Raw genomic sequence first — 23240 nt, 5'->3', positions numbered from 1 at the left:
AATGACTTTTAAAAGCACATAGAGATGTAGATTAATGTTACAGAGACTCCTGCATTCAAAACTGTATTGGTGACCTGTAACAGCGCCTTCACCAACCATTCTTAAAAAAAAAAAATGTGTTCTTAAAACCCTCGTTTGAAGATTTTAAGAAGATGCAGACACTCACCACAGTTGTCTGATCTTGGATTTATTCTCAGCTAATAAATTGGGATACATTTGAAAGATCAAGCACAAGCTTTGAACTTACAAAGACATGGCAATCATCACTTTAAGAATGCAGACCTGTGCCAACAATACTGCTGTTTATGAATCTGAGGTAGACTTCAGAATACATGTACAAACCTTCTTAAGAAGATGTTGCTGAATGAGGCCCATTGAGTCTGGACTGAGAGGCGCTTTGTCCCAGTCAGCTGGGTTAAATCTCAATGTGTGGCCTCTCCATTCAGAAAATCAAATGATATGGTAAAAGAGATTAAATGCTTCTGCTTACTTGCAGTGAGTCGTTCAGTGAGACGTCATAAAACAACAAGTGTTCAGGATTTGCTGCTATAATTAAATTAAGGCTGCATCTAATTCACATTACATCTGTCATGCTAGGAGGCACCAACAGGGGGTGTCATTCTGAGTCATCAACAGCGGATATTTACAGCCAAAAAATCAATAAAGCAGCTTTTATTTCCTTCATTATGTTGGTGACGGGGTTTAAAAAGGCCGTTAAGCTTCTCTGCAGCAGGAAGGCGTTAAGAAGAGATGAGGATCTACCCACAGAGGAAGTGAGATACAAATCTCTGTTCTCCTTTTTACCGGTTTGACATTGAACGCTGCAATAAGCCGAAAGCTGAGGCCAGGCTGCTCGCTGAGAAATCTAATGCTCCACACACACTCACTGTAATGATGTGGGTATTATGCTGCAGTTTCAACACTGCTTGAGTGTGACACACACACTGTCAATGACACAGCAAGTAAGTTGAGTAAATAAGAGTCTACCAGCCTGAGATTATGTTAGAGGAGTACGGGAAAGGAAAGGTAGAAGGGATAAATGAGCACAGAAAGGTAAGAGGAAGAGTAGAGAGAAAAGTCAGGAGGTGGAGGAGGAAGAGAGGTGGAGGAATGTGGACCTTGGATGGTATAAAAGTCCAGTCACGAAGCGAGCTACGCAGCTCCATTCATTGTTTCCAGGGTGTGTCTGAGGCTGCGCTTACACATTTGCTGACAGCAGGAGCACATCAGGGCCTGACCACTGTGTGTGTGTGTGTGTGTGTGTGTGTGTGTGTGTGTGTGTGTGCATGTTAGATCGAACTGTCACTGCAAAACTCAAAATCTTACCAAGTGAAATTGTCTCACTTTTAGTCAAACTGTCTTATCCCACTTGATTTAAGATGACTTTACTTAACAAGTAACATTTGAGCAAGATAGAGGGACTTGTTTTAAGACATCTTAAATATCTTGTTAAGTCAAACAATCTTGAAATGATCTTGTTTTGAGTTGTAATTTAGAAGAAACAAGGTTTATTTTACATTTCAGACATTTGATCTTATTTGTAGAAGAGGGATAATCTTGATTTAAGACAAACCCTTTACTTGATTTAAGTAAATGCATTCTATTGGAGAATCTGTCAGAAAACAGCTCCATTGATGAAAGAAAGAAAGAAAGAAAGAAAGAAAGAAAGAAAGAAAGAAAGAAAGAAAGAAAGAAAGAAAAGTTGTTTTTAAGGGTGGGTTACAGTTTTCAGGCACTGTTTATTCTAAATCAGAGAAAAATATACATCCTCAAACTACATGCACACAATGAAACACCTACTTTAGAGCATAACTGGCTTATCCTAAAAAACAACATGACTGAATATTAGTATATCCAGCTCACTATGAGAAGACATTATATCTCAAAATGCTCAAATTAAACTTTGTAATCATATTTCAAGTACAAGATGTTCTTAAAACCTTGAGACCTATAACCTATAATACAACTCAAATTAAGATGAATAAATCTCAAATGAAGAAGTTGACATGAAATGTATTAGTGCAAAAAATATTTTTTTGAGTGAAAAAATACTAATTGTTAGCATTCCTGTCTTATTCTGAGACACTAAGCTTTAAAACACTGGTAAAATATTGCCTAAAATAAGTTTTCCCTGCTAATTTTAAGATCACAGTTTTCTAAATATTACGTCTTATTTTAAGAAATCTTACCAAGCAAATTTTCACTTGTTTTATTGGCAGATTTTTTTTGATTATTTCAAGGTAGAAGTACCATGAAATAAGTGTTTTTTCCCCTGTTTTTGGAGGGGCATTTTTTCCAGTGTGAGTAGTGAAAAATACAGTTTTTGCTGCAAGGATTCCACATTGTGTTTTTTATACTTTCTGTACAAGCTCAAAAAGACAAATAGGGCATTTTTGTAGTTGCTGCTCAATTTGAGGGACTAATAAAACATCTGAATCAGTTCAGTACATTGTTTCAAATATGATTTGGTAGAAAAAAGGGGAACATATTCTTCTGTATTTATGCCTCCAGTATCATATCTGTGTGAGTTATAAAGCTGCTATAAGTTGAGACTGGAAACTAACAGAAAATGGTAGCTCAGCATCTACAAACTTCCCATTTCGGATCTCATTGTTTAGTCTGTGCATAAACAGAAGCATGAAAACAAAGACTGATCATTTTGTTAAAAGTATGATGCCAAACTATTTCTTCGGTCTGAGCAGTTGCCAGGCAACCATTACAGGAAGCTGGCTGAGTAACAGTGAGGCACAATACTACCTGTAAACTGTCATATACTCCTAGCTTTGCCCAGACTGAAATAATAGCTTTAATGTGAGTACTTCAGAGCCAGGATAGCTGTTTCCTCCTTAGTTGAACTTTCCCCCTACAATAAGACAAGATGTACACATCTCAGTGTCTCTCACCCTGATGGCGGCCTTGTTGCATTCCACGCGGTTGATGGCGAGCCAGGTGGGCAGGTCGAGCAGGCTCTGGAGAACCTCCTCGTCCAGCTCCAGGTTGGTCAGCTGGCCCTCCCCCTTCAGTGTGCTCAGGTTGATCTTGTCCGGAGACAGATTTTTAGCAAACCTATGAGGCACAGATGAGAAAAAAAACAACATTTCAGCTTTGAGCCCGGGGATATTTATAGACACAGGTTCTTGGCAGAGCGACAGGCCGGCCGAACAAACCCCCGACTGTTGCTTTGTGTTTGCGATGAGGATAGAGGGGCTCCTTTCCAACACAACACACATTAGTTTCTGTTCTTCATGGTTTAAAATATGAGCTTCTGTTTATGCAAGAGGCATTTTAAAACCAGCAACAACCATTGATTTTAGAATAAGATATACTTAAGACCCAAACTTTCAGGTTTTTAATAGCATACTCAAAAAGAAGCCTGTAATTTACTGTTAAAAACTCCTGCTGTCGTCATAATCTGAGACTAATTACCGAGCAACAAGGATGGAAATATATTACTACATAAACTTGAACCTCAGTAAAGAAAACATTTCTTTTTTTCTCTATGTTTGAGCATTGTGACTGATTATACTCTTGCTCCCCGTAGTTTACCCTTAAAGCTTCAGTAAGGAGTTTTTAGTTGGTTATGAGACAGACTGAAATTGTTACTGATGCCTCTATATGACGTAAAAAGGGAAACAAGACCATCAGTGACAAAACTGATCATCTCTTTGAGGTCATTTTTAATGCTTGTAACCACCGTCAGGGGGTGGAGTCAGACAAGCTGAGTTACAGCAGCTTGTGGAGTTATGGCAACACCACCATTGCCTTTATAATGTCTCATGCAGCTAACGACGTGGACCACCCTCCATGATTGTTTGGCTTCTGAGGTCACGTTTGATTACGTCTGTGGAATTGCTATAGTGAAATCAGGATCGTGGAGTTGTCTGGCCATCCTAAGCTAACAGTGAGTTTTAAAATGTTAAAATTCAAAATCCATAACCTGTACAGGATTTAAAGACAGAAAGAAAAGGAGCAGAGAAGTGGTATCATCTCTTATTACCCGGCTTTCTTACTGATCTTCCAGTTGTGTAAGAAGCTTGATTCTGATTGGTCAAAACCCCTTGACAACCCCTTGATAGTGGTTATTAACTTTCACTAACATAAACAACGCCAAAGGCAACCTGATCACACGTCATGTCAAATCAATCCGCGGAAAACAGTTCTGGCACTTTTTGCTTCTGCTTGCTGACACCACAGACCGCAAGGTGAGGGGAAAGCGTTAGCTTCCGTTAGCGTCATATTGGTAAGCAATGTGGCTAAAACGTTAGCTCCGGTTAGCATGGACATTTACATATTGGATCCTGTGCAGCAATATTAGCAGCGGCAGTGGAGCAGGTGAGAGCCACTTTACGTTACCGATCTCTAAAAAGAAACTTAAAGCTGCTGTGAGGAACTTTTGATTTATATCAATTTTGGTGCCCCATTGTGGTCAAAGTGATACCTCTTATCTCTTGTTCTGTACATGCAAAACTAGCGTTTTCAACAAAAACCTCACCCTGCTGTCTTTTAACAGCCAGGTGTATCACTCAATGTGATTATTTGCAATGAAAACAGCCAACAAAGGAGGTTTCTAAAGTCAAATGTCAATCATGTGGTCTGACACCTACCCCCACTGAGTGGTATAAGGCATTAAAAATGACAACAGAGAAGGTATCAGTGTTGTGTTTATGGTTTTGTTTGCTTTTTGAAGGTCATAAAGAGGCATCAGTGTTGGTTTCAGTCTGTTTCTCAGCTGGTGAAAAACTCCTCATAGTGCCTTTAAGAATCACTGGGACTATTTTTAAAAACTGTGTACATAAATAACTTTAAATCAATACAATAATCTTTTAATCCATGTTTTTTGACAACGTGTTTGTATTTTAAGTTAGTAGCCGGGTAATAAGTGGGATAATGTATGGTTAGCAGGTTGTTATGGAAAAAAGAATGTCAGGATTCTTTTTTTTAACCATAATAACCTGCTAACCATACATTATCCCTTACATATTCAGGGTCAGTGTTCTCCTCATGACTGTGACCAGCTGTCACTCACAACTACAGTCCCAGGGGGTAAAAGCTGGTGCGACACGGTGATTGTCCAAAAACAAGGGGCTCAAAAGTAGGCCAAGTTATACCGAGGCAGTGTTATGATGCTGTTTCTTATCAATACAGCAGGGATGGTGAATAACTATCAAGCAGCCAAGAAAGGCGGAGTCACAGAGTGTAATGTCTGAAGGTGGTGGTGGTAGTGAGCTCATAAAGAGCATCGTAAAAATGTGTGTGTGGATGATAATGTGACTGTACGCCCTTTACTAGAGCTGAGAGTGTGTTATTTAAAACACTTAATCTATTCTATTTTCTTTTTTTGATGTGCCAATTTAATATCATTTCTTTTCACAAAGAAAAGATTTGGTCTTCAAAAAGTCTTCAAAATTAGGGAGGGGGGGCTTATACTCAGGTCTATTGGCGCCAATACAATGTTAATATTATATTATTATTAAGGTATAATGAGGTTGATATAACGGACAGGACTCAACTGATGAAAGTGTATCCCTGCTGTATGTGTTGATGGCTTCTTTTTAAAGCAATAGTTTAATATTGACACTACAACCTGTGTCTCTGTATGTTGTAGTGATTCTGTGTGTTCAGTCTGTTAGCTCTGTAGCTTCAGTAAACAGACCTAAACACACAAACTCAATGTCCATGACCTGAGCGTTTTCTCAGTTTGGTTATTAGTTATTCATTAGCAGAGAGGCCTCTCACTACAACTTTTATTGAGCTGTTTCTCAGCAGAGTAGAATTCCTGAAAAACTGCGAGAGTATAGATTTCATTGGAGGTGTAAAAACACTGCAGACACATTCGCTTTCAAACACACACATAACATACAGTACAGGCAGAGTTAATCTCGTTACCAAGCTAATCTGACACACACTTAACAGAATGCTATCTGTAAATAGGGCCGGATCAAAGCTCAGAGTAACACACAGCCAACGCACATTACTCACAAAGTCTAACTAACTCCGAGTGTGTGTGACTGTGCCCGTTAAATCACATAAGTGCTGGGGATTAGTCCAAATCTTCGAACATTGGTAGCAATAGAATATCAGATTTTCAGCGGTGATACCAGAACAATGCTTAGCCTACTTAAGAGTATAAATGATGCCATACACGTAGGAAAACTGATGCGGGATCTTGAAAGCTGAGATCTGGAACACCGTGCTACTATAACAGTGTGTTCCAGATCTCAGCTTTCCAAATGTTTGTTTGTGGTTTCTTACCTGGAGGATGATGCACACTTCTGTTTCTTTATATTTAACCTCTTTTACACAACCCCTGCTTAAAATATCATTCCCAAAAATGCTCCAAAGTTGCCCTTCACAGTAGGGATGACCACAATTAATCGATTATCGATTAATTGACTGTTAAGAAATTACTCGAAACACCCATTTTTGTTATCAATTTTACGTCACGTGGAACAAACATCATGTGGTCTCATATTACACTCATCTATCAGGGAGGTGTTTTAAGTTTAAAGCATGTTAAAGGTGTTAAAGGTGTTGCGCACAGCGGAGATGCTCAGCTGGCGGCTGCGACTGTGCGTCAGGTCTCCACGTGCGCTTTTTAAAAGAGGATCAATACAAAACTGCTGCCAACAACAACACGGACACAAAGGTTGACAGCTTTAAACAGGATATTTCCACCTTTGGATACAAAGGCAACAGACAGGTGGGAAATTCTGGTACGCTACGTTTACAGACCAGCAACATCAGATCCGTCTGGGCTTTTCTCCAGCGGGACTGATTATGACCCGGTTGCGCTCCTGGCTGACACCTGACCGAATACACATGTTTATTTTTCTCAATAAGAACGAGTAGACAGAAAATTGGACACTGTGAGTCTGAAGTACTTTTCTGTCAGTATTATGAGCCTTCACTTTATAAGATTATGTCCGCGGAGAATATTTTAATGAGCCTGATCTGCGTGTCAAACGTGTGCCCGTATTCAATCCCGTCAGTGATATGCATTTTGTTGCTGTAGAAAATACAATTTAGGGGGAAAACAACGTATTTGGCCTTTTTTTGACGTAAGAATAATAATTTTTTATTTTTATCAATTAATCGATAATTGATCGTTAACATTTCCAAAAATCGATCACGGAAAATACTTAAAATGTACATCCCTAGTTCACAGGATGGAGCTTTCCCAGTCTGACAAAGAGAGGGTGATGGGGGGACAGAGACTTGTTTGTCTCTATCCACCTCTCTCTGAAAACCAGACACACTTTCAACCTGTTCAAGGGAAGCCTTTCCTTGCTACTGTCATTGTCTAAATATTGCAGAATGAAGGGATGCACAATAAATAACGTTTGTCCCTTTCTGCATACCGTACTAAAGATGTCGCAGTGTCTTCTTGCTTCCTTCTACTGCTGTGATGGAAATGAGTGACATCGCTGTGCTTTTATGTCTTTTGTGTTGAACAGAATTAAAATATCACTGAACTACTTCAAGTTTGAGCAACCACCAAGCATACAGGCGCAGCTAATCGGACGGGTGTTAGCGGGCCATAGCATCAAAAAGCTGACAGAGCATTGTGCAGTGTGCATATCGAATCAAGCTGAACCTAAATTGAGGAAGTTCACAACAACACTTTGTAAATGTGCTGCAACTGACTGCAGACTAGTCATCAATCTATTTATCAATCAATCAATCTTTACTTGTATAGCGCCAAACACAACAAATGTTATCTCAAGACGCTTTTACAAACAGAGCAGGTCTAGACCGTACTCTATGTTAAATTATTAACAAAGACCCAACACCAAGACAGGATAAGATCCAGTCCCCTCTTACTGACAAGGCTCGATCTTATCTCATCTCAATTAGGGGTGCACTGAAAATTCGACCACCAAAAATTTTCGGCCGAAAACAGATAATGCAATTTTGGACCATTTTCAGCCGAGAATCTTTATCTCTGAAACAACACGGCCGAAACAGAATGTTGTGATGACGCAAGCAAAAACCGCAGCCAGTACGTGCTTGTCTGCATAAGGGCCAACATGTCTGCATCTGTTCTGACTTTAATTGCAGCACTAAAGCGTCTTCTAAGCAAAGAGGTTGAGACCATAGACTGTAAATAAAAATGGACAGCGTTGCTCCGCCTCTTCCCGTTGTACAGTTCTGAAGCCAAAAAATCCCTCTCCTGGGCGCAGCCATTGTGCAGCCAGAGCCTGTGAAGCCTTTGTAATAAGCTCCGCCCTACAGTGTAACGTCACAAGACGCTGTGTGCCCTTTGAAGTTTCGTTCTACGGCAGCTGTGAGTCAAAGGAAACCCGGAAGTAAAACCCCGTTTTTTAAACTCTAATAACTAACGAAAAAGAAACTTTTCAGAAAAAAGAGGCATTGGACACAAAACACTCACATACTAACATATACATATAACCACAGCATACGGATGTGAGAAACATTCGTACGACGTGTATTTATTTTTTAAAGTTTGACTGCTCCCACATTCAAATGAATGGGGGAGACGGATTTTTTGACCTATACTGCAGCCAGCCACCAGGGGGCAGTCACACTGCTGAAAGCCTCACCACCAGGGCCATATCCGGCACGCTTGGTTGAGACGGACCACGGAGTGAAAACAATGAAAAGTTCACTCTTAGAGTCTGTCAGCACACGTTTCACTGAGATCTATTCGGATCCTCTGCACTTCATCTCGACTGTACTTGATCCGCGTTATAAAGATCATTACTTGGATGTGGGAATAAAGCAGCGCGCACAAGAAATGATCCAGGCCACGATGGATTCGGAGAACGCTTGGAAAAAAAGAAGCGCACGGCGCAGGAAGGAGAACACAGCGCAGAAAAAAGAACTTGTCTCTCTGAACCAGATGAGGGGCATGCATCCTCATTATCTGATATGTTCAATGAGATCCTTGATTTTAATGAGGTTAGTACACAGTCAGAGCCATACATACAATGGTAGGGGAGACCGGAGACAGTTGTAACATTTTTTGACATTTCTGTCTGTAACTTTGAGCTCTTTTAACCCAGTGTGTTCAAACTGCTATACAAACTAGCTGCAACTAAACTGAGCATGTGCAGAGTGAATCAGGTGATTCCTAACTTGTTCCTGATTGGAGCAAGTGCAAGTGTTACAACTGACCCGTGTTACAACTGTCCCCGGTCTCCCTACTAATAATTAGCATAATCATTTATTTTGGTGTTTCTGTTTTCGGCCTTGGTTTTCTCATTTTCAGTTTTGGCCAAGAATTTTCATTTTGGTGTATCCCTTGTCTAGACCATACTTTATGTTAAATGATTAGCAAAGACCCAACATCATGACAGGATAAGATCTAATCCCCTCTTACTGAAGGACTCGATCTTATCTCAGCTTAATCCACCATGAGCATTGCACCTCGCAGTATTTAGCTAGTTAGAGCGGCGAGGAGAAACGTCCCTTTAACAGGCAGAAACCTCGAGCAGAACCAGACTCATATTAGACAGCCATCTACCTCGACCGAATGGAAAGACAGCTCTGTTATTCTCTGTTGTTTCATTTGTACCTCTTTAATTGCTGTGAGTGAATTTCACTTTATTTTTCATAGCAGGTATGTGACTAAACTCCTTGATGGAGATCAGAACATATCCTGCTCAGGGGTGCACACAGTGCCAGGAATATGAGTACGTAAAGAAGAATTACTTCAAAATTGTACTTAATAGCTGTGATTCTGTAGGATAATTTTCATGTCAGCTATCACAAAGTAATGATGTATGATTATGGAGTCACTCAGTAACTTCGTCGTTGGACAAAGGTTCTTTGTTCTGATGGTCTGAGTTTTGATTTGACTTTCAGGATCTCTGGAGAAACCGCAAGGTGTTCACAGACTCTGTATCTGCAGTGCGAGAGAAACTCTGTCCGATGAGCGACGCTTTGTGATTCAACTGCCCACGCTTTAAATGATTCAGTCTGTCAAATTCTTCCTTCTTTCCACTCAACACCTTCTCCTGGCTGATTCTTCTTTGATTCAAACGTGCCTGTGAATTATTCAGCAGCAGCAGCAGACATCAGAAACAGAAATGAGGAACTGGACACATGAAACACACTTTCCCACACACAAACTCAGATGATCTATTAAAGACAGGTGCTCTGATAGGCATTAACACACTGAGAGGCAGAAAAACACTGTCACAGGAGTCTGCGTGACCAGTGAAATATTCATCCCTGCTCCTGATCAAGTATCACCAAGCGAGCCAGCTAGCTTCTCTCACTCCCTTACTCCTTAATCGTCTCCCCTGGGCCACTACATGCTTCCTCCTTCCTTCCTCTGAAGTCATAAATAAACCAACAGAGTGATCAAACTATACGCTGCTCATCAGCTATTCAAACATCAATGCTAAATAAGCTACATTACACACAGGGATTCCAACAGCAGCAAGACGCAGGAGGAGGGTATTGAGTTCACACACACCCTTGGTTTTTTTCCCCTTTCATCACATCAACCTTTATTCTAGTCAGCAGTGTAGAGATCACCAGACCAAATCCAGGCCTGAGGGAGATTAGGACTACAAACTGAAAATTAAAGCCGCAAGCGGCAATGAACGGGCCCTCACACAAGCACCACCTGATGTGCGCCACCGCCTGACATGCAGCAGGTGTTGCTGTGCTGCACTTTATGAGGCCTAGGCTGGAACTGTGAGCATACTCGTGCAGGTATCAGCATAGTGTACATTGCAGTTCAGCCTGGCACCAGTAGACGGTTATTTTACCCATTTTGTTAACCCTTTAGGGAGCACTTTGGAGCAGATTTTTGAATTTCTTTCACAAGAGTCCCGAAATGTATATAAAGGATGCGCGGCCGTTGTGTGTGGCCGATTTGGTGAGATTTTTTGCGTTTTAAAGCCCCCCAAAATCCATTTCCTGTTTAGAAGAAGAAGGTACTTTATTAATCCCCATGGGGAAATTCACTTTTTTCACTAGTGTTATTTTTCAGTCATGCTACACGCACAGCTTTTGGTAGATACATACAAAGCACACACATGTAGTGGACATGCACTTAGGGAGAGATGTCAGAGTGATGCTGCCATCAACTAGCCTTGCTCAAAGTCACCTCGGCAGTGCCCAGGCAAGTGAACCTCAGTCCACTTGCCATACTTCGTCCATACTGGGACTCGAACCGGCGACCCTTCGGTTCCCAAGTCAAGTCCCAATGGACTGAGCTACTGCCGCCTGTTGTTGAGACAAGTGCATTTCATGCATCGCCTGAATGTCTGCCACTCGACATTTTTCCTTGGTTTGGACTTGATCAGAGAAAAGGCCTAGGGCAAGATTTCTTAAAATAAGTACCCTGACGAATCAAGTGAAAAATTGGGAGGAAAAAGATCGCCGACTTCCTGTTGGGATTTGACCATGACATTAGGTGTCTTTTTTGTAGGTCTTGGCCTGATAGATATGTGGAAAAAATGTCATGCATGTAAGTTGAACTGCATTGCGGGGGTGGCCAGTTGGAAAGAAGGGGGCGCTATTGAGCCATATTTTGGGACTTCTTGCAAGGGACCAAACGAATATCAACATGTCGCCAGGCCTGATGAGTGTGTCAATTTTGGTGAGTTTTCAGGGCATGTTTAAGGCTCCAAAAAGGCAATTTACTAGGTAGAGAGAAAGAAAGAAAAATCCTTAGGGTTAAAATAGGGCCGTCGCCGACCTTGCCAGTGCTCGGGCCCTAATATGGCACTCAACAGTAAAATAATCTCTGTAAAAGTTATTTTAACCACTTTATGAAAACCATAAAAGGAGGATAGATAACCATAGGACCATAGGACTCTGAGACGTCTGCAGAAGTCAGCTGATCGTTCACTTTTTCTCCTAACCACCAATGGAAATGGAAAAAGCCAAAAAGAGAGAGAGAGAGAGACTGTCAGCTTTTTCCACCTCTGACAGTGCGTTTGTGGCACAGTCTGATGACATCACTCCCACAAAAACAGGAGTCTGAAGAAATCAAGTATGAGTGACTCAAACGGGGCAACCGGCTTGTTTAAGCAACCAAGAGGGTGGCAACGCAAAGAAAGAAAGAGTAAGAGTGTAGAAAAGTAGTAGCCAAAGATTGAAGAAAGAAAACTAAAAGAAGGGCTCTTCTCCTCTGGGGTTTGACGCTGAGGTTTTCCTGCCACTGCTCATTTGACCGAGCAGCAGACTTGGCTCCACAACAACAAAAAACGGAGAATGTGACTTTTAAATCAGCCTCTAAATCCTTCACCAGTCCATTCAGTGTCGGCAGGAGGGTGTAATGAGCCTGCTAAGGAAAAGATAAAAAAAAACCTGACAACTCTTTCAGTAGTCTTGAGTTAGTATCAGAGAGATTCTCAGACCTAAACACAAACACGGAAGTCTATGGAAGGCTTTTGGAGACACGACAGGAAAGTGTAGCATAGAGTGTAGCTCATTTATTCCATTTTTACAAGCTATTCAGCAACCTAGCTGAAGAAAGTTCATTAAATGTGAACAAGTATTGATGGTTGCAAGTATTTTTATGGGCTCTCTCTCCTCAGTTGCTCTCCTGTTGGGAGGACAGCAGCACTGCAGTGTTTTGAGGCAGACTGCCTGCAGTGTGGGTGTGCTGCTAAATCAACTGGAAACTATAAAACACAAACTAAAAATAAAAAAGCACATCCATGTGTGACCCATGCTGAATTACCAGCTGACACTGTCTAACATTTTCACCTAATATTCTCATTGGACTCTATCATCTTTAGGAGTGTTGTGCTGAGCTTCAGGCTTGACTGTCGTAGATACCACAAACAACTTAAAGCTGCAGTGAGGAATTTTCAGTTTGTGTTAAATTTGGTACCCCCTGTGGACAGAGCAGTGAGTCTATCTCTTTGTTTTGTTCAAAACCATAGACTGTATACATAATGGATGTAGTATCCGTGACGTCACCCATCTGTTCCTGAGCGCTGTTTTGAAGCCAATCGACGGCGGCAGCCATATTGGAAATGCGGAACTCAACCAGGCATAGTGTGACGTACAGAGGCGGAGTTTGAGCCTCCTAGCCAACAGCTATGTGTTCCCGTCCGGGAGTCAAGTCAGTCATGTCCTTATTTGGGCAAAAACTTGTAATCTTATCTTCTGAACTGTTGCTTTAGAAAAATTCCCCCCCCCCCGTACAGTGTGTGCTGATAGAGAAATTAGCTATGTAGAGCCAAGCCGTTTTTTGAACCAGGCTGTAAACATGTTTATTAATGCTGCAAAGATCTTCTTTTTTGAATTGGTGTGTATGTGGTTTCTGGTGTTTCTGCAGCCAGCCTCAAGCAGATGCTCAAAGAACTGCAGTTTACAACACCTCCACATGGGCTTCATATTTTGAGACCGGAAGATGACACTTTGTAGCATCACATACTACACCCATTTTACATATATGTCTCTGATGGTCTTATTTACTTTTGTAAGTCATAATGAGGCATCAGTATTCACTTCAGGTTGTTTCATAACCTCCTCACAGGAGCTTTAACTCAGCTATAATTAGAAGGTCAGAGGTGTGTTCATGTTGTCTTTACATTTGAAAGACAAATCAGCTCCGTGGTGAGGAGCTGCTTTCTTCGACTGCTAGCTGTTGCCAGAAATGAAGACATCTTTTTACTTCCAAAGACACTGATAAACAAATCCATGTTTTTCTTCCTTCACATCTCGCCTGGACGTTTGCAACTCCCTCTACATGGGGGTCAGTCTGTCCTTCATCACACATCTGCAGAATGTGCAAAATGCTGCAGCTAGATTTCTAGCTAGTTCATGTAAGAGGGAGCACACCACCCCTCTGTTGATTTTACTTTTGATATCAAAATTGTATGACTTGTTTTTAAGTCAAACCTCTTAGATAAGAACTTTTCAGGCCATCACAAGCATTCACATCCTTTTCTGATCAGCTCAGGGTTACAGTGTCTTTTCAGATATAGGTCCTCATTTGTGGAACCGACTGCTTCCTGACATGAGATGTGACGACTCATTCACTTTTTGAAAGCTCAGCCGTTGAATGCACGTAAAGCACTTTGAATCATCACAATCTGCGGTTTTAATTTCCCTCTGTCTGTCAAGCTCTTTGGTCAGCTCACACTGTTTTTAATATGCTACACAAATATGTTTGACTAGGGGTGGGAATTGATACGATTTTATCAATGTCAGTGCCATTGTCAATTCTGCTTATCAATCCAATTCCTTATCAAAAGACTTTGAATTTGGAGAGGAAAAACGCTTTTCCTCCGGGGGTTATCGCGGAGGTATTTTACCCGCTCTAGGTGCCTCATTTTCGGCCGCGTGAGTCCGGACTTGGCCCCTGGAGCCTGAGGGAAAGCACCCCGACTCCGAACGGGAAGAGGTAGGCAGGGGTTTCGCCTCCCAGACGAGAACATGTTCACATGGAACCCTTCTCCACTTCGGCCCGACGCGAACCCTAATCTTTGAGGCCGAGTGGACAAATGCTTCGGCATATTTGAGGTATTTGCACCAAGGAGTTTTACGTCACAGAGTGTGTGACGTAATGCAATGTACCGTGACGTGACGTCAGGCTGGGAAATGAATTGTTAAGAAGAATCGATAACATTTGAGGTGTACAATTCCGACGCAATTGATCAATTGGAACCGGTTTAAAGTCGGATTTGGTTTTCGAGTCCCACCCCATGTCTGACTTAACCTCGTACGCCATTGTTATTCTTTTCAAAACATAATATTTAACACTTCAGATCTTCCATCTAGTGTATTTCAGTTTCATGTCTGCACAGCTACAAGTACAAGACGTTATGCAGAGTTTCCTGACTCCATACTTTGAGGTCAGGGTTGTTTCCGGTTGTTGTAGCAAAGAGATAACCTCTAAAGGTGACTTTGATGATTTCATCTCCGATATAGCTGACTTCTTTCCCTTTTAGATTTGAGCAGCTGGGTAGTTTGAGGGCACTGCTGAGAGAGAATCTACTGAGTCATGAAAATGTAAAAGTGAGACTACTGGAGGTTTCAAAGTTTCCTTTTAAAGGCATTCAATCTTGCATGGTGCAAAGAACTCAGTCAGACTTGTGCGTTTCCATTTGTTGTGTGCAAGTTAAACTAAAAACAAATACACACCCCCTAGTTATGAGAAAGACCGCATAATCTTGATGTATTATTAGAAGGGATATCTTTAATTCTATCTGGTCTGTGTATCTGCACACCAGAAAAAACATGCATCAAAACTCCTCCAGAAACCTCCTCCACACACGTCAATGGAAGCAACAATCCAATAACACCCAGGCAACCTGTCAAAGAGAAGTGGGATTTTATTGGCAGGCTAGAGTCCTGGAATATTCATGACCCGGTGGAGACGGTCAAAAAGTTGGAGTGAAGGAGAAAACTGACATCTCTGTGACATGGCAGCAGAGGGCGTCAGGGCCTCGAGGGACCCCGAGCAAATGTCGCCCTCCATCACACACACACACACACACACACACACACACACACACACACACACACACACACACACACACACACACACACACACACACACACACACACACACACACACACACACACACACACACACACACACACACACACACACACACACAGAGAAGTGCTTCACAGCTTCACATTGATGAGACACCCACAGCCAGGCACTCAGTCATGACTCATGCCGTAATAGCCTTCCCACCAGCACTGAGCACCAACACCGGGAAGAGTGGAGTTCATCGCTGTGGTGCATCATTACGCAGCTACTGCAGGGTGGAGAGTGTGAGCAGGATCATGATGACAAACACGACGAGAGGAGACGTGGACTCATCTCTCACACCACAATGAGAGATAAATCTTCACTGGTGGAGAAGTTATGCGTGAACACAATGGATGGCGGGTTTATGATGCTGGGTCACAATCCTTTAAGCTCAACCTCAGACGCCTTAGAATAGAAAACAGCTCCCTCTACTTACATGACTCCAGCTCTCTTGATGAATTCATAGGGGTGCACCTAGGGATGCACCGATCCGATCCTGGTATCGGATATCGGCTAGATCAGACTCAAAAAGCTAGATCCGATATCTGTGACAAAGGGCCGATATATAGCGCCGATCCATATGGCAGATCTATTCATCTCAGTTCTACGCTTTTCTGTGTTTACAACAGCCATGTGCGTCATCAGCGCCAGTCGGTCTGTGCATTTTGCCTGGCAGAGCATGATGGAAGATAACAACAGAGGCTCTGCAGTTTAGGTGCATGTCACGCTTCTTTTGCTAACAACTCCGCCGGGAACTTGCAACATGTGCAGCGGTAATGTTTCAATGGATGGAAGTCGCGCTGAAAAATATAATGGAAGCCCAAAGGAGGAAGTTTACATGAGCTGTAGCCGACTGAAAAAGAGCAAGAAACTTTCTTTTAATGGATTCAAAGTGTGAAAAAACGGACAGGTTATTGGATTTAATTGTTCCGGATACTTGAAATAAAGGGATTCCAGCCTCTGGTTTAGCACTTGGACCCCAGGTACAGTTCACCATCAAGTCAGAAAAGCCTGAAGTTGCCAAAACATGATTCTCTCCTCAAATCAAGGAATAGAGATTGTTAAATCAATACCAGAATCGGATCAGCTAGTATCGTTATCGGCAGATACCAAAGCCCAGGTATCGATATCGGGACCTAAAAAGAAGGATCGGTGCATCCCTGGGTGCAACCTTAAAGTCAGGGATCTTTATTAAGATAAGTCATGGAGGTCTTCCGTGTGCAAAACAAACAGATCAAAACTCAGTGTTTCCCAAATGCTCTTCTTCAGGAGACACAGAAAGTCAGAAGGGGAATGCGAGCTGAGCTGCCACTTCATTTAAGGTTAGGTGACTTCAGCCTTTACAAAGTTGTCACCAGGAGCTGAATGACCCATAAAGGTCTCTTCTTTCCAAATACAAAGTCATTTTTATTAAAACCACTAAACAAAGCAGCTTAGTGTTAAAAATCAGTCTTGCCAACACTCCTGGACATCAAGAGAGGCTGTGAACACAGCAGCTTAGTCTTCTTGGATAAGGCTTGTTTTTAGTTAGGATTCAGTGAGTGTTTAGTATTTACAAGTAGGGACAGGCATTTCAATCCAAAATACTATTCGATAAATCACTGGCATCTATTCAACGATTATTTGTAATCGAGATCCCTTGCGCTGAAGATGTACACAGTAAACGTAAACACTCCACGGCACACCTGTACCGTTAACGGTCCATTTCTGTGGCAGTCCTATCATCCAGCACAGGATGAGGTGCTGCTGGTAGCTAGTAGGGACGGACATTTCAAGCCAAAATACTATTCGATAATTATTGACATCTATTCGATGATTATTGACATCTATTCGATGATTATTGACATCTATTCGATGATTATTGACATCTATTCGATGATTATTGACATCTATTCGATGATTATTGACATCTATTCGATGATTATTGACATCTATTCGATGATTATTGACATCTATTCGATGATTGCTGACATCTATTCAATGATGATTGACATCTATTCAATGATGATTGACATCTATTCGATGATTATTGACATCTATTCGATGATTACTGACATCTATTCGATGATTATTGACATCTATTCGATGATTATTGACATCTATTCGATGATTATTGACATCTATTCGATGAACTGACATCTATTCGATGATTGCTGACATCTATTCAATGATGATTGACATCTATTCAATGATGATTGACATCTATTCAATGATTATTGACATCTATTCGATGAACTGACATCTATTCGATGATTACTGACATCTATTCGATGATTACTGACATCTATTCGATAATTATTGACATCTATTCGATGATTATTGACATCTATTCAATGATAATTGACATCTATTCGATGATTATTGACATCTATTCAATGATTATTGACATCTATTCAATGATTATTGACATCTATTCAATGATTATTGACATCTATTCGATGATTATTGACATCTATTCGATGATTATTGACATCTATTTGATGATTATTGACATCTATTCAATGATTATTGACATCTATTCGATGATTATTGACATCTATTCAATGATAATTGACATCTATTCAATGATTATTGACATCTATTCAATGATTATTGACATCTATTCGATGATTATTGACATCTATTCGATGATTATTGACATCTATTCAATGATTATTGACATCTATTCGATGATTATTGACATCTATTCAATGATAATTGACATCTATTCGATGATTATTGACATCTATTCGATAATTATTGACATCTATTCGATGATTATTTAAATAATATATTTTTTTTTTTCTAACGCAGCAATTTCGAAGATATTGAGATTACAAGTCTTCCAATGAGAGGCACAGCTGACTTGATTGATAGGCGGGAACACTCTAGCTGTTGGCTAGGAAACTCAAAGCCCACCTCTTTATGTCACACTCACTCGACAGCAGCAATATGGCTGCCGCCGCCGACTGGCCTCAAAACAGCTCTTCAGAAACAGATGGGTGACGTCACGGATACTACGTCCATATTTTATACAGTCTATGGTGGAACCTCATAGTGCGGCGTAGTTTGGCTGTATCTTCATCTAGCAAATGGGAGAAGGGTTGTAAAAATTAAATAGGTTAACTGGAAATGTTTCAATTACTGACATGTTGGCTATCTTTACTAAATGTTCACCAAAAAGGCACATCTTGAGAGCTCAGGTCTGAACATACAAAAGGAACCGATAGTCTAAGCTTCCCACTGAACAGCCAAATCTAGTCTGAATGACAAAATGCTGAGTAGGTTACATCCATAAAGCAATGTATCATCTGTCAAACACAACATACTCCCCATGAAAGGATGCAAACTGAGTCTGTGGCATGAATGTTACACATTAGGAAAGTAGGAAGGCTGTCTGAGTCATCAACCTAACCACAAAATGGACCCTGCATACCAGCCTGACAGTAAAACTAATCTCTCGGGTCATAAGCTCTTTCAGAGGGTTGGGTTCTGTACAAGTTTGTCTACCAGTAAATTTGCTCTAAGCAAATATCTCTCTAGGACTTGAACTACCTACAGTTCACCCCTGACAGAGGATGTAAGTTATGCGCTCTACAGGCTCCAACATTCTTGTGCTGTGGTGGTCTTGTGACAGTGATTAGCGCAAATTTGCTCTGTAGTCAGGATGTAGGATGAAGACGGGGGTCTTTTCAAATTAAAATTTAAAATTAGCTGGTACAATTGGAGGACCCATGCGACATGAATAAAGGAAGTAAAAGTTAACTTAGTGAAGTACACTCCTGCAAGATGAGGTTGGATGGGTTTTATGGAGGACTGATGTTTCTTGTTGGATTGTTTTCATCCATTTAACGCTTCATGAATACATTTCCATACAACTTTATGATCAGCCTAGAGTAGTGCTGGGCGATATTGAAAAAGATGTTATCACGATGACATTTTTCATATCAGTCGATAACAGTAATTATTAGTGGTGCAACGGATCATCGTTGATCCGTGATCCGTACGGATGCCTCTCCACGGTTCGGCACGGACGTGGTCCGCGGATCGGTTGATGAAAAAAGTTGCGCGTGTTCACGTAATGACCGCACGTGTAATCCACACTCACTCGTCAGGAGCAGAAGGACTTGAAAACCCTCCTGCATCTTGTAAGTCACATGTATGGGAGCATTTTGGTTTCCCTGTGAAATACAGTGAATGCCGAATGTGATTGAGCCACGTTATGAAATTCCGTTGCGCACCCACTAGACCAGAGGCCGTCAATCCGCGGGCCGCATCCGGCCGCCTATTTGTGGCCCCCGAACTGTTATTCCATCACTCTGTGTTTTGGTCAGATCACTTCGTGTTTACCAGGACTTGTCTCCATGTCAACGATACGCAGACAGGCTGTTACTGGGTCACTTAGAGTCCAATGCTGCGAGTGCAATTTTTAACTTTCACTTTCGTTTATGGAGCAGTTTGCATATTGGCACTTTGCCAGCTGTAGGACCCTACAATGCACGAAAACTGTGTATTCAGTTTGCTGCTCAAAGAAAAGTGGACGGTAAAAATCAGCGATTGAAAGAAGAATGGAGTGACACTTTTGAAGTTCCTCTGCTCCTTCACTTGCCATGCTATGAAATGCAGTGGATGAGGCAGGACTGGGCCCACAGATAGGGTGCTTTGCCCATGCAGTCCATTTGAGTTGAATATTGTTTTTATTTAATGGGCAAAGTGTTTTACAAAATAAATGGAGGACAAAGTTATATTTGTCTTGAAAAATGATCCGATCCGTGACTCAAAACCGTGACCTGATCCGAACCGTGAGTTTTTTGATCCGTTGCACCCCTAATAATTATTAAGATAAATATCACATCATTATTTCACTTAAGTCAGATTTTTTCTCCTCAGTGAAAGTTGAAAACAGTTTGTTAGCAGGTCTTAATTTAATAATCTGATAAACTTCTTTAATCTATAATTTCTGTAGGTGCCAACAGGAAGCAGGTCTTTTGTGTAAGATGAGATTTTTGTGAAGTTTAAGTTTGTAGATTCTTATTTCTTTATGTTGGGTGGCAAATGGAGCGACGCCTGCAAGCTAGTTCAGGCAGACAACTCGAGCTGCAATGCTGTACACGTCACATGTCCCACTCTCATAACCATCATCCAATCCTGCCCTCTGCCTCTCAAATTGGCGGTCTATTTAAACTGGGAAAATCTCCCATCTCTCCCTCTGCCTGTCAACGCCTCTGCTGCTGCATGCCTATTGCTGAAATTTTCTTCATCCCCACCGCCTTCCCAGCATCCACCTGCAGGCTCCGGGGGGTGTTTAGTATGTTTTGCTCATCACTCCTCAATGTCTGCATTTAACTTATTTTGCAGGGAGTGATGAGGCCGGAGCCTGGGCGCCAAACATGAGTATGTATTTGCTGCTACAATAAACAATTTAAACGTGAGTTGTCTGACTGAACTAACGTTTAAGGTTCATTAGCGCCATTTCATTAGATGAAACATTCAAAGTCACCAGTCCTCATCTTGGAGCTCACTCTCTCCTGCCATCATACCTGGTAGTGGTACAGCCAGGGTGTAATAAAATCAACTTATTACCTCATCTGCAATTTGCTAGTGACCTTCAAAAATTTACCGGCCAAATAATGGCACTGTGGCATTTTGAGTTTTCATGGTCCCTAATACTTTCCGATTTCATGTTCATTGTGCCAACAACAAATGGGTTTTGCTTCTGTTTATCCTTTGTGTGTTTGTGGCAAAGGCTGCAGCTCATGGTTCGGTTTGTCAGGTCATAAGTCAGCCAGGACCGAGGTTGTCCAGCCTCGTCAATTTTCCAGTTTTCTTTGAAACGTCGTATAGTGACATTACTCCGTTTAGTTGTCTGTTCCTCTTCTTGATCGTCTCCTTCCTCTTTGTTTATCCTTTTTGTTTGTGGTGGCTTCACGCCGGGAATGTGTCGCCACATATTCCTCAAAACGCTCTTCCCGCCGTGCTTCTTCAAGCAAAGGGAATGAATAGAACTCCAGTAGCTGACGTCACGCCGTACCCGACATACTGAATCACAACATAAGTACAGCGCGCCGCGAGGGTCAAAATACCCTGACAGTCACCAGAAATGGGCGAAAGTACGAAAACAAAACCTCACATGCAGTACAACATTTTCCATCGGCCACTGGCGGGTGTGTGTTTTTGTTTTACACGCCAAACTAATTTTTTAACCGCCATTGGCTCTTGGTGGTTGTTCATTTTACGCCCTGGGTACAGCTGTGTAAAAGGAGACTCTTGGCTCCATGTTTGTGCTCAGCCCGACCTCACACCATCCTGTGAAATCTCTCTCTGAGAGTACAAAGAAGGCAGAATGTGACCTCACTATGTCAAGCCAAATCTATGTCCACCCGTGTGTGTCTCTGTGTGTGTGTAATAGGATCTGGCTTTTGTCTGGCTGTGGGCCATGAGCCTGTCGATAATCTAAACCAGACAAACACACTCCTTGTCATCAAATCACCCCAAGGGGCTACCTGAGTTCGATCTACAACACTGTCTCACATTTAGGGAATAAAAACTGAACCAATCAGGTTTGTCGATAACATTAGAGGACTCGTCTGTGCTGCTGAAAAAACAAACACAACGATCCTTCTTACAGTCCACAGTGCACAAAAAAGGCCCTCTCTAGTAGCTTAATATGTCATGCATGCTTCAGTGCCCTTGTCTCTGCAAGAAGAGGAACATGTACTGCAGATTTCTGAGTCAATGAAGTGTAAAAAGTTGGCCTCTTCACTGGACAGAAATGCGTCCTCTGCTACAGCACAGCACAGAGGCTGGGGTGACATGTTGACACACACAACATCACCTGTAGCTGTGTAAGCACGCCTGCAATGAGTGTGTGAATACTATAGCTCGAAGACAAACCTATACCTATGGCTACATGCCCTCATGCTGCATCGCATGGCTTGATGTTTCTGCAAACATACCCGAGTGTACGGAATGATGCTGACTCAGCTTTCTGACGTCAGCACTTTTAGCATGACGTCCTCGCTCATAACAGCGCACGATTGGCCGACAGTCGGACAAGGTCAGCTTCCGCTCGGCGCCCCTGCACCAATCAGATGATCAGATGGCGAGCCCAAATGGCAGATGACATCACAATTCCTCGAGTCATTTCCTATCAGTGCTGATGCTAATGCTGCTGAGAGGCATGCACAGTCATCTGCGCAGAGAGCACAAGGAGAGACGCAGACACATACATACACACACGCGCACGGCCAGGACGACAAAGGGCATGCCGATCAGAGGCAGCAGACGATGCAAATTTTGAGCTGCGGTGCTGTGTAAGAGTGTGAAGGACAAAGCAGTCCTGAGCACCACAAAGGTATTCATGAATGACTTGTTATTACTCACAATGCTGTCACACCCAGCAAAGAGCTAAATCAGCTTTGTTCTGTATCTTCACACAAACCTGTCCACCTACAAACCGATGAGCGTTCTCAAAGATCAAAGCTGTCACTCATTTGAAGCACCGCTGTCCACGTTTCCGCTCAGAATGACGCCACTTTCATTCTTTTCCTCCCCCCCTGTATGACAGATAGGTCGCTAGCAGGTTAGCGCGTGAGTGTAACACAGTTCCCCCTGGAACAAAACAAGGAAGTAGTCCATTGAAAGTCTCTTGAGGGCCAGTGGAAAGAATAAATAATGCATGTAAAGCACGCTGAACGCTGCCCTTAACAGCAAGACATCAAAATAAATGGCGCCTCACACAGCAAGTGGGAGCTCCATTAAACACATCATGGAACAATATTAG

The 23240-nt window shown here is 41.9% G+C and overlaps 1 protein-coding gene across 2 annotated transcripts in view; it reads right to left on the bottom strand.

Annotated features, from left to right (window-relative positions):
• uhrf1bp1l (UHRF1 binding protein 1-like) overlaps positions 1–23240 on the bottom strand; it is a 62288-nt gene that overhangs the window by 34244 nt on the left and 4804 nt on the right. For both annotated transcript variants that reach the window (XM_034673373.1, XM_034673372.1), the window contains exon 2: positions 2904–3066. In XM_034673373.1, coding sequence (XP_034529264.1) covers positions 2904–3066 — 163 coding nt within the window. The remainder of the gene's footprint in view (positions 1–2903; positions 3067–23240) is intronic.

This window comes from Notolabrus celidotus, chromosome 21 (assembly GCF_009762535.1).
Source record: "Notolabrus celidotus isolate fNotCel1 chromosome 21, fNotCel1.pri, whole genome shotgun sequence".
In the NCBI taxonomy this organism is placed as follows: Eukaryota; Metazoa; Chordata; class Actinopteri; order Labriformes; family Labridae; genus Notolabrus; species Notolabrus celidotus.
This window is presented reverse-complemented; position numbering and strand designations above follow the sequence as displayed.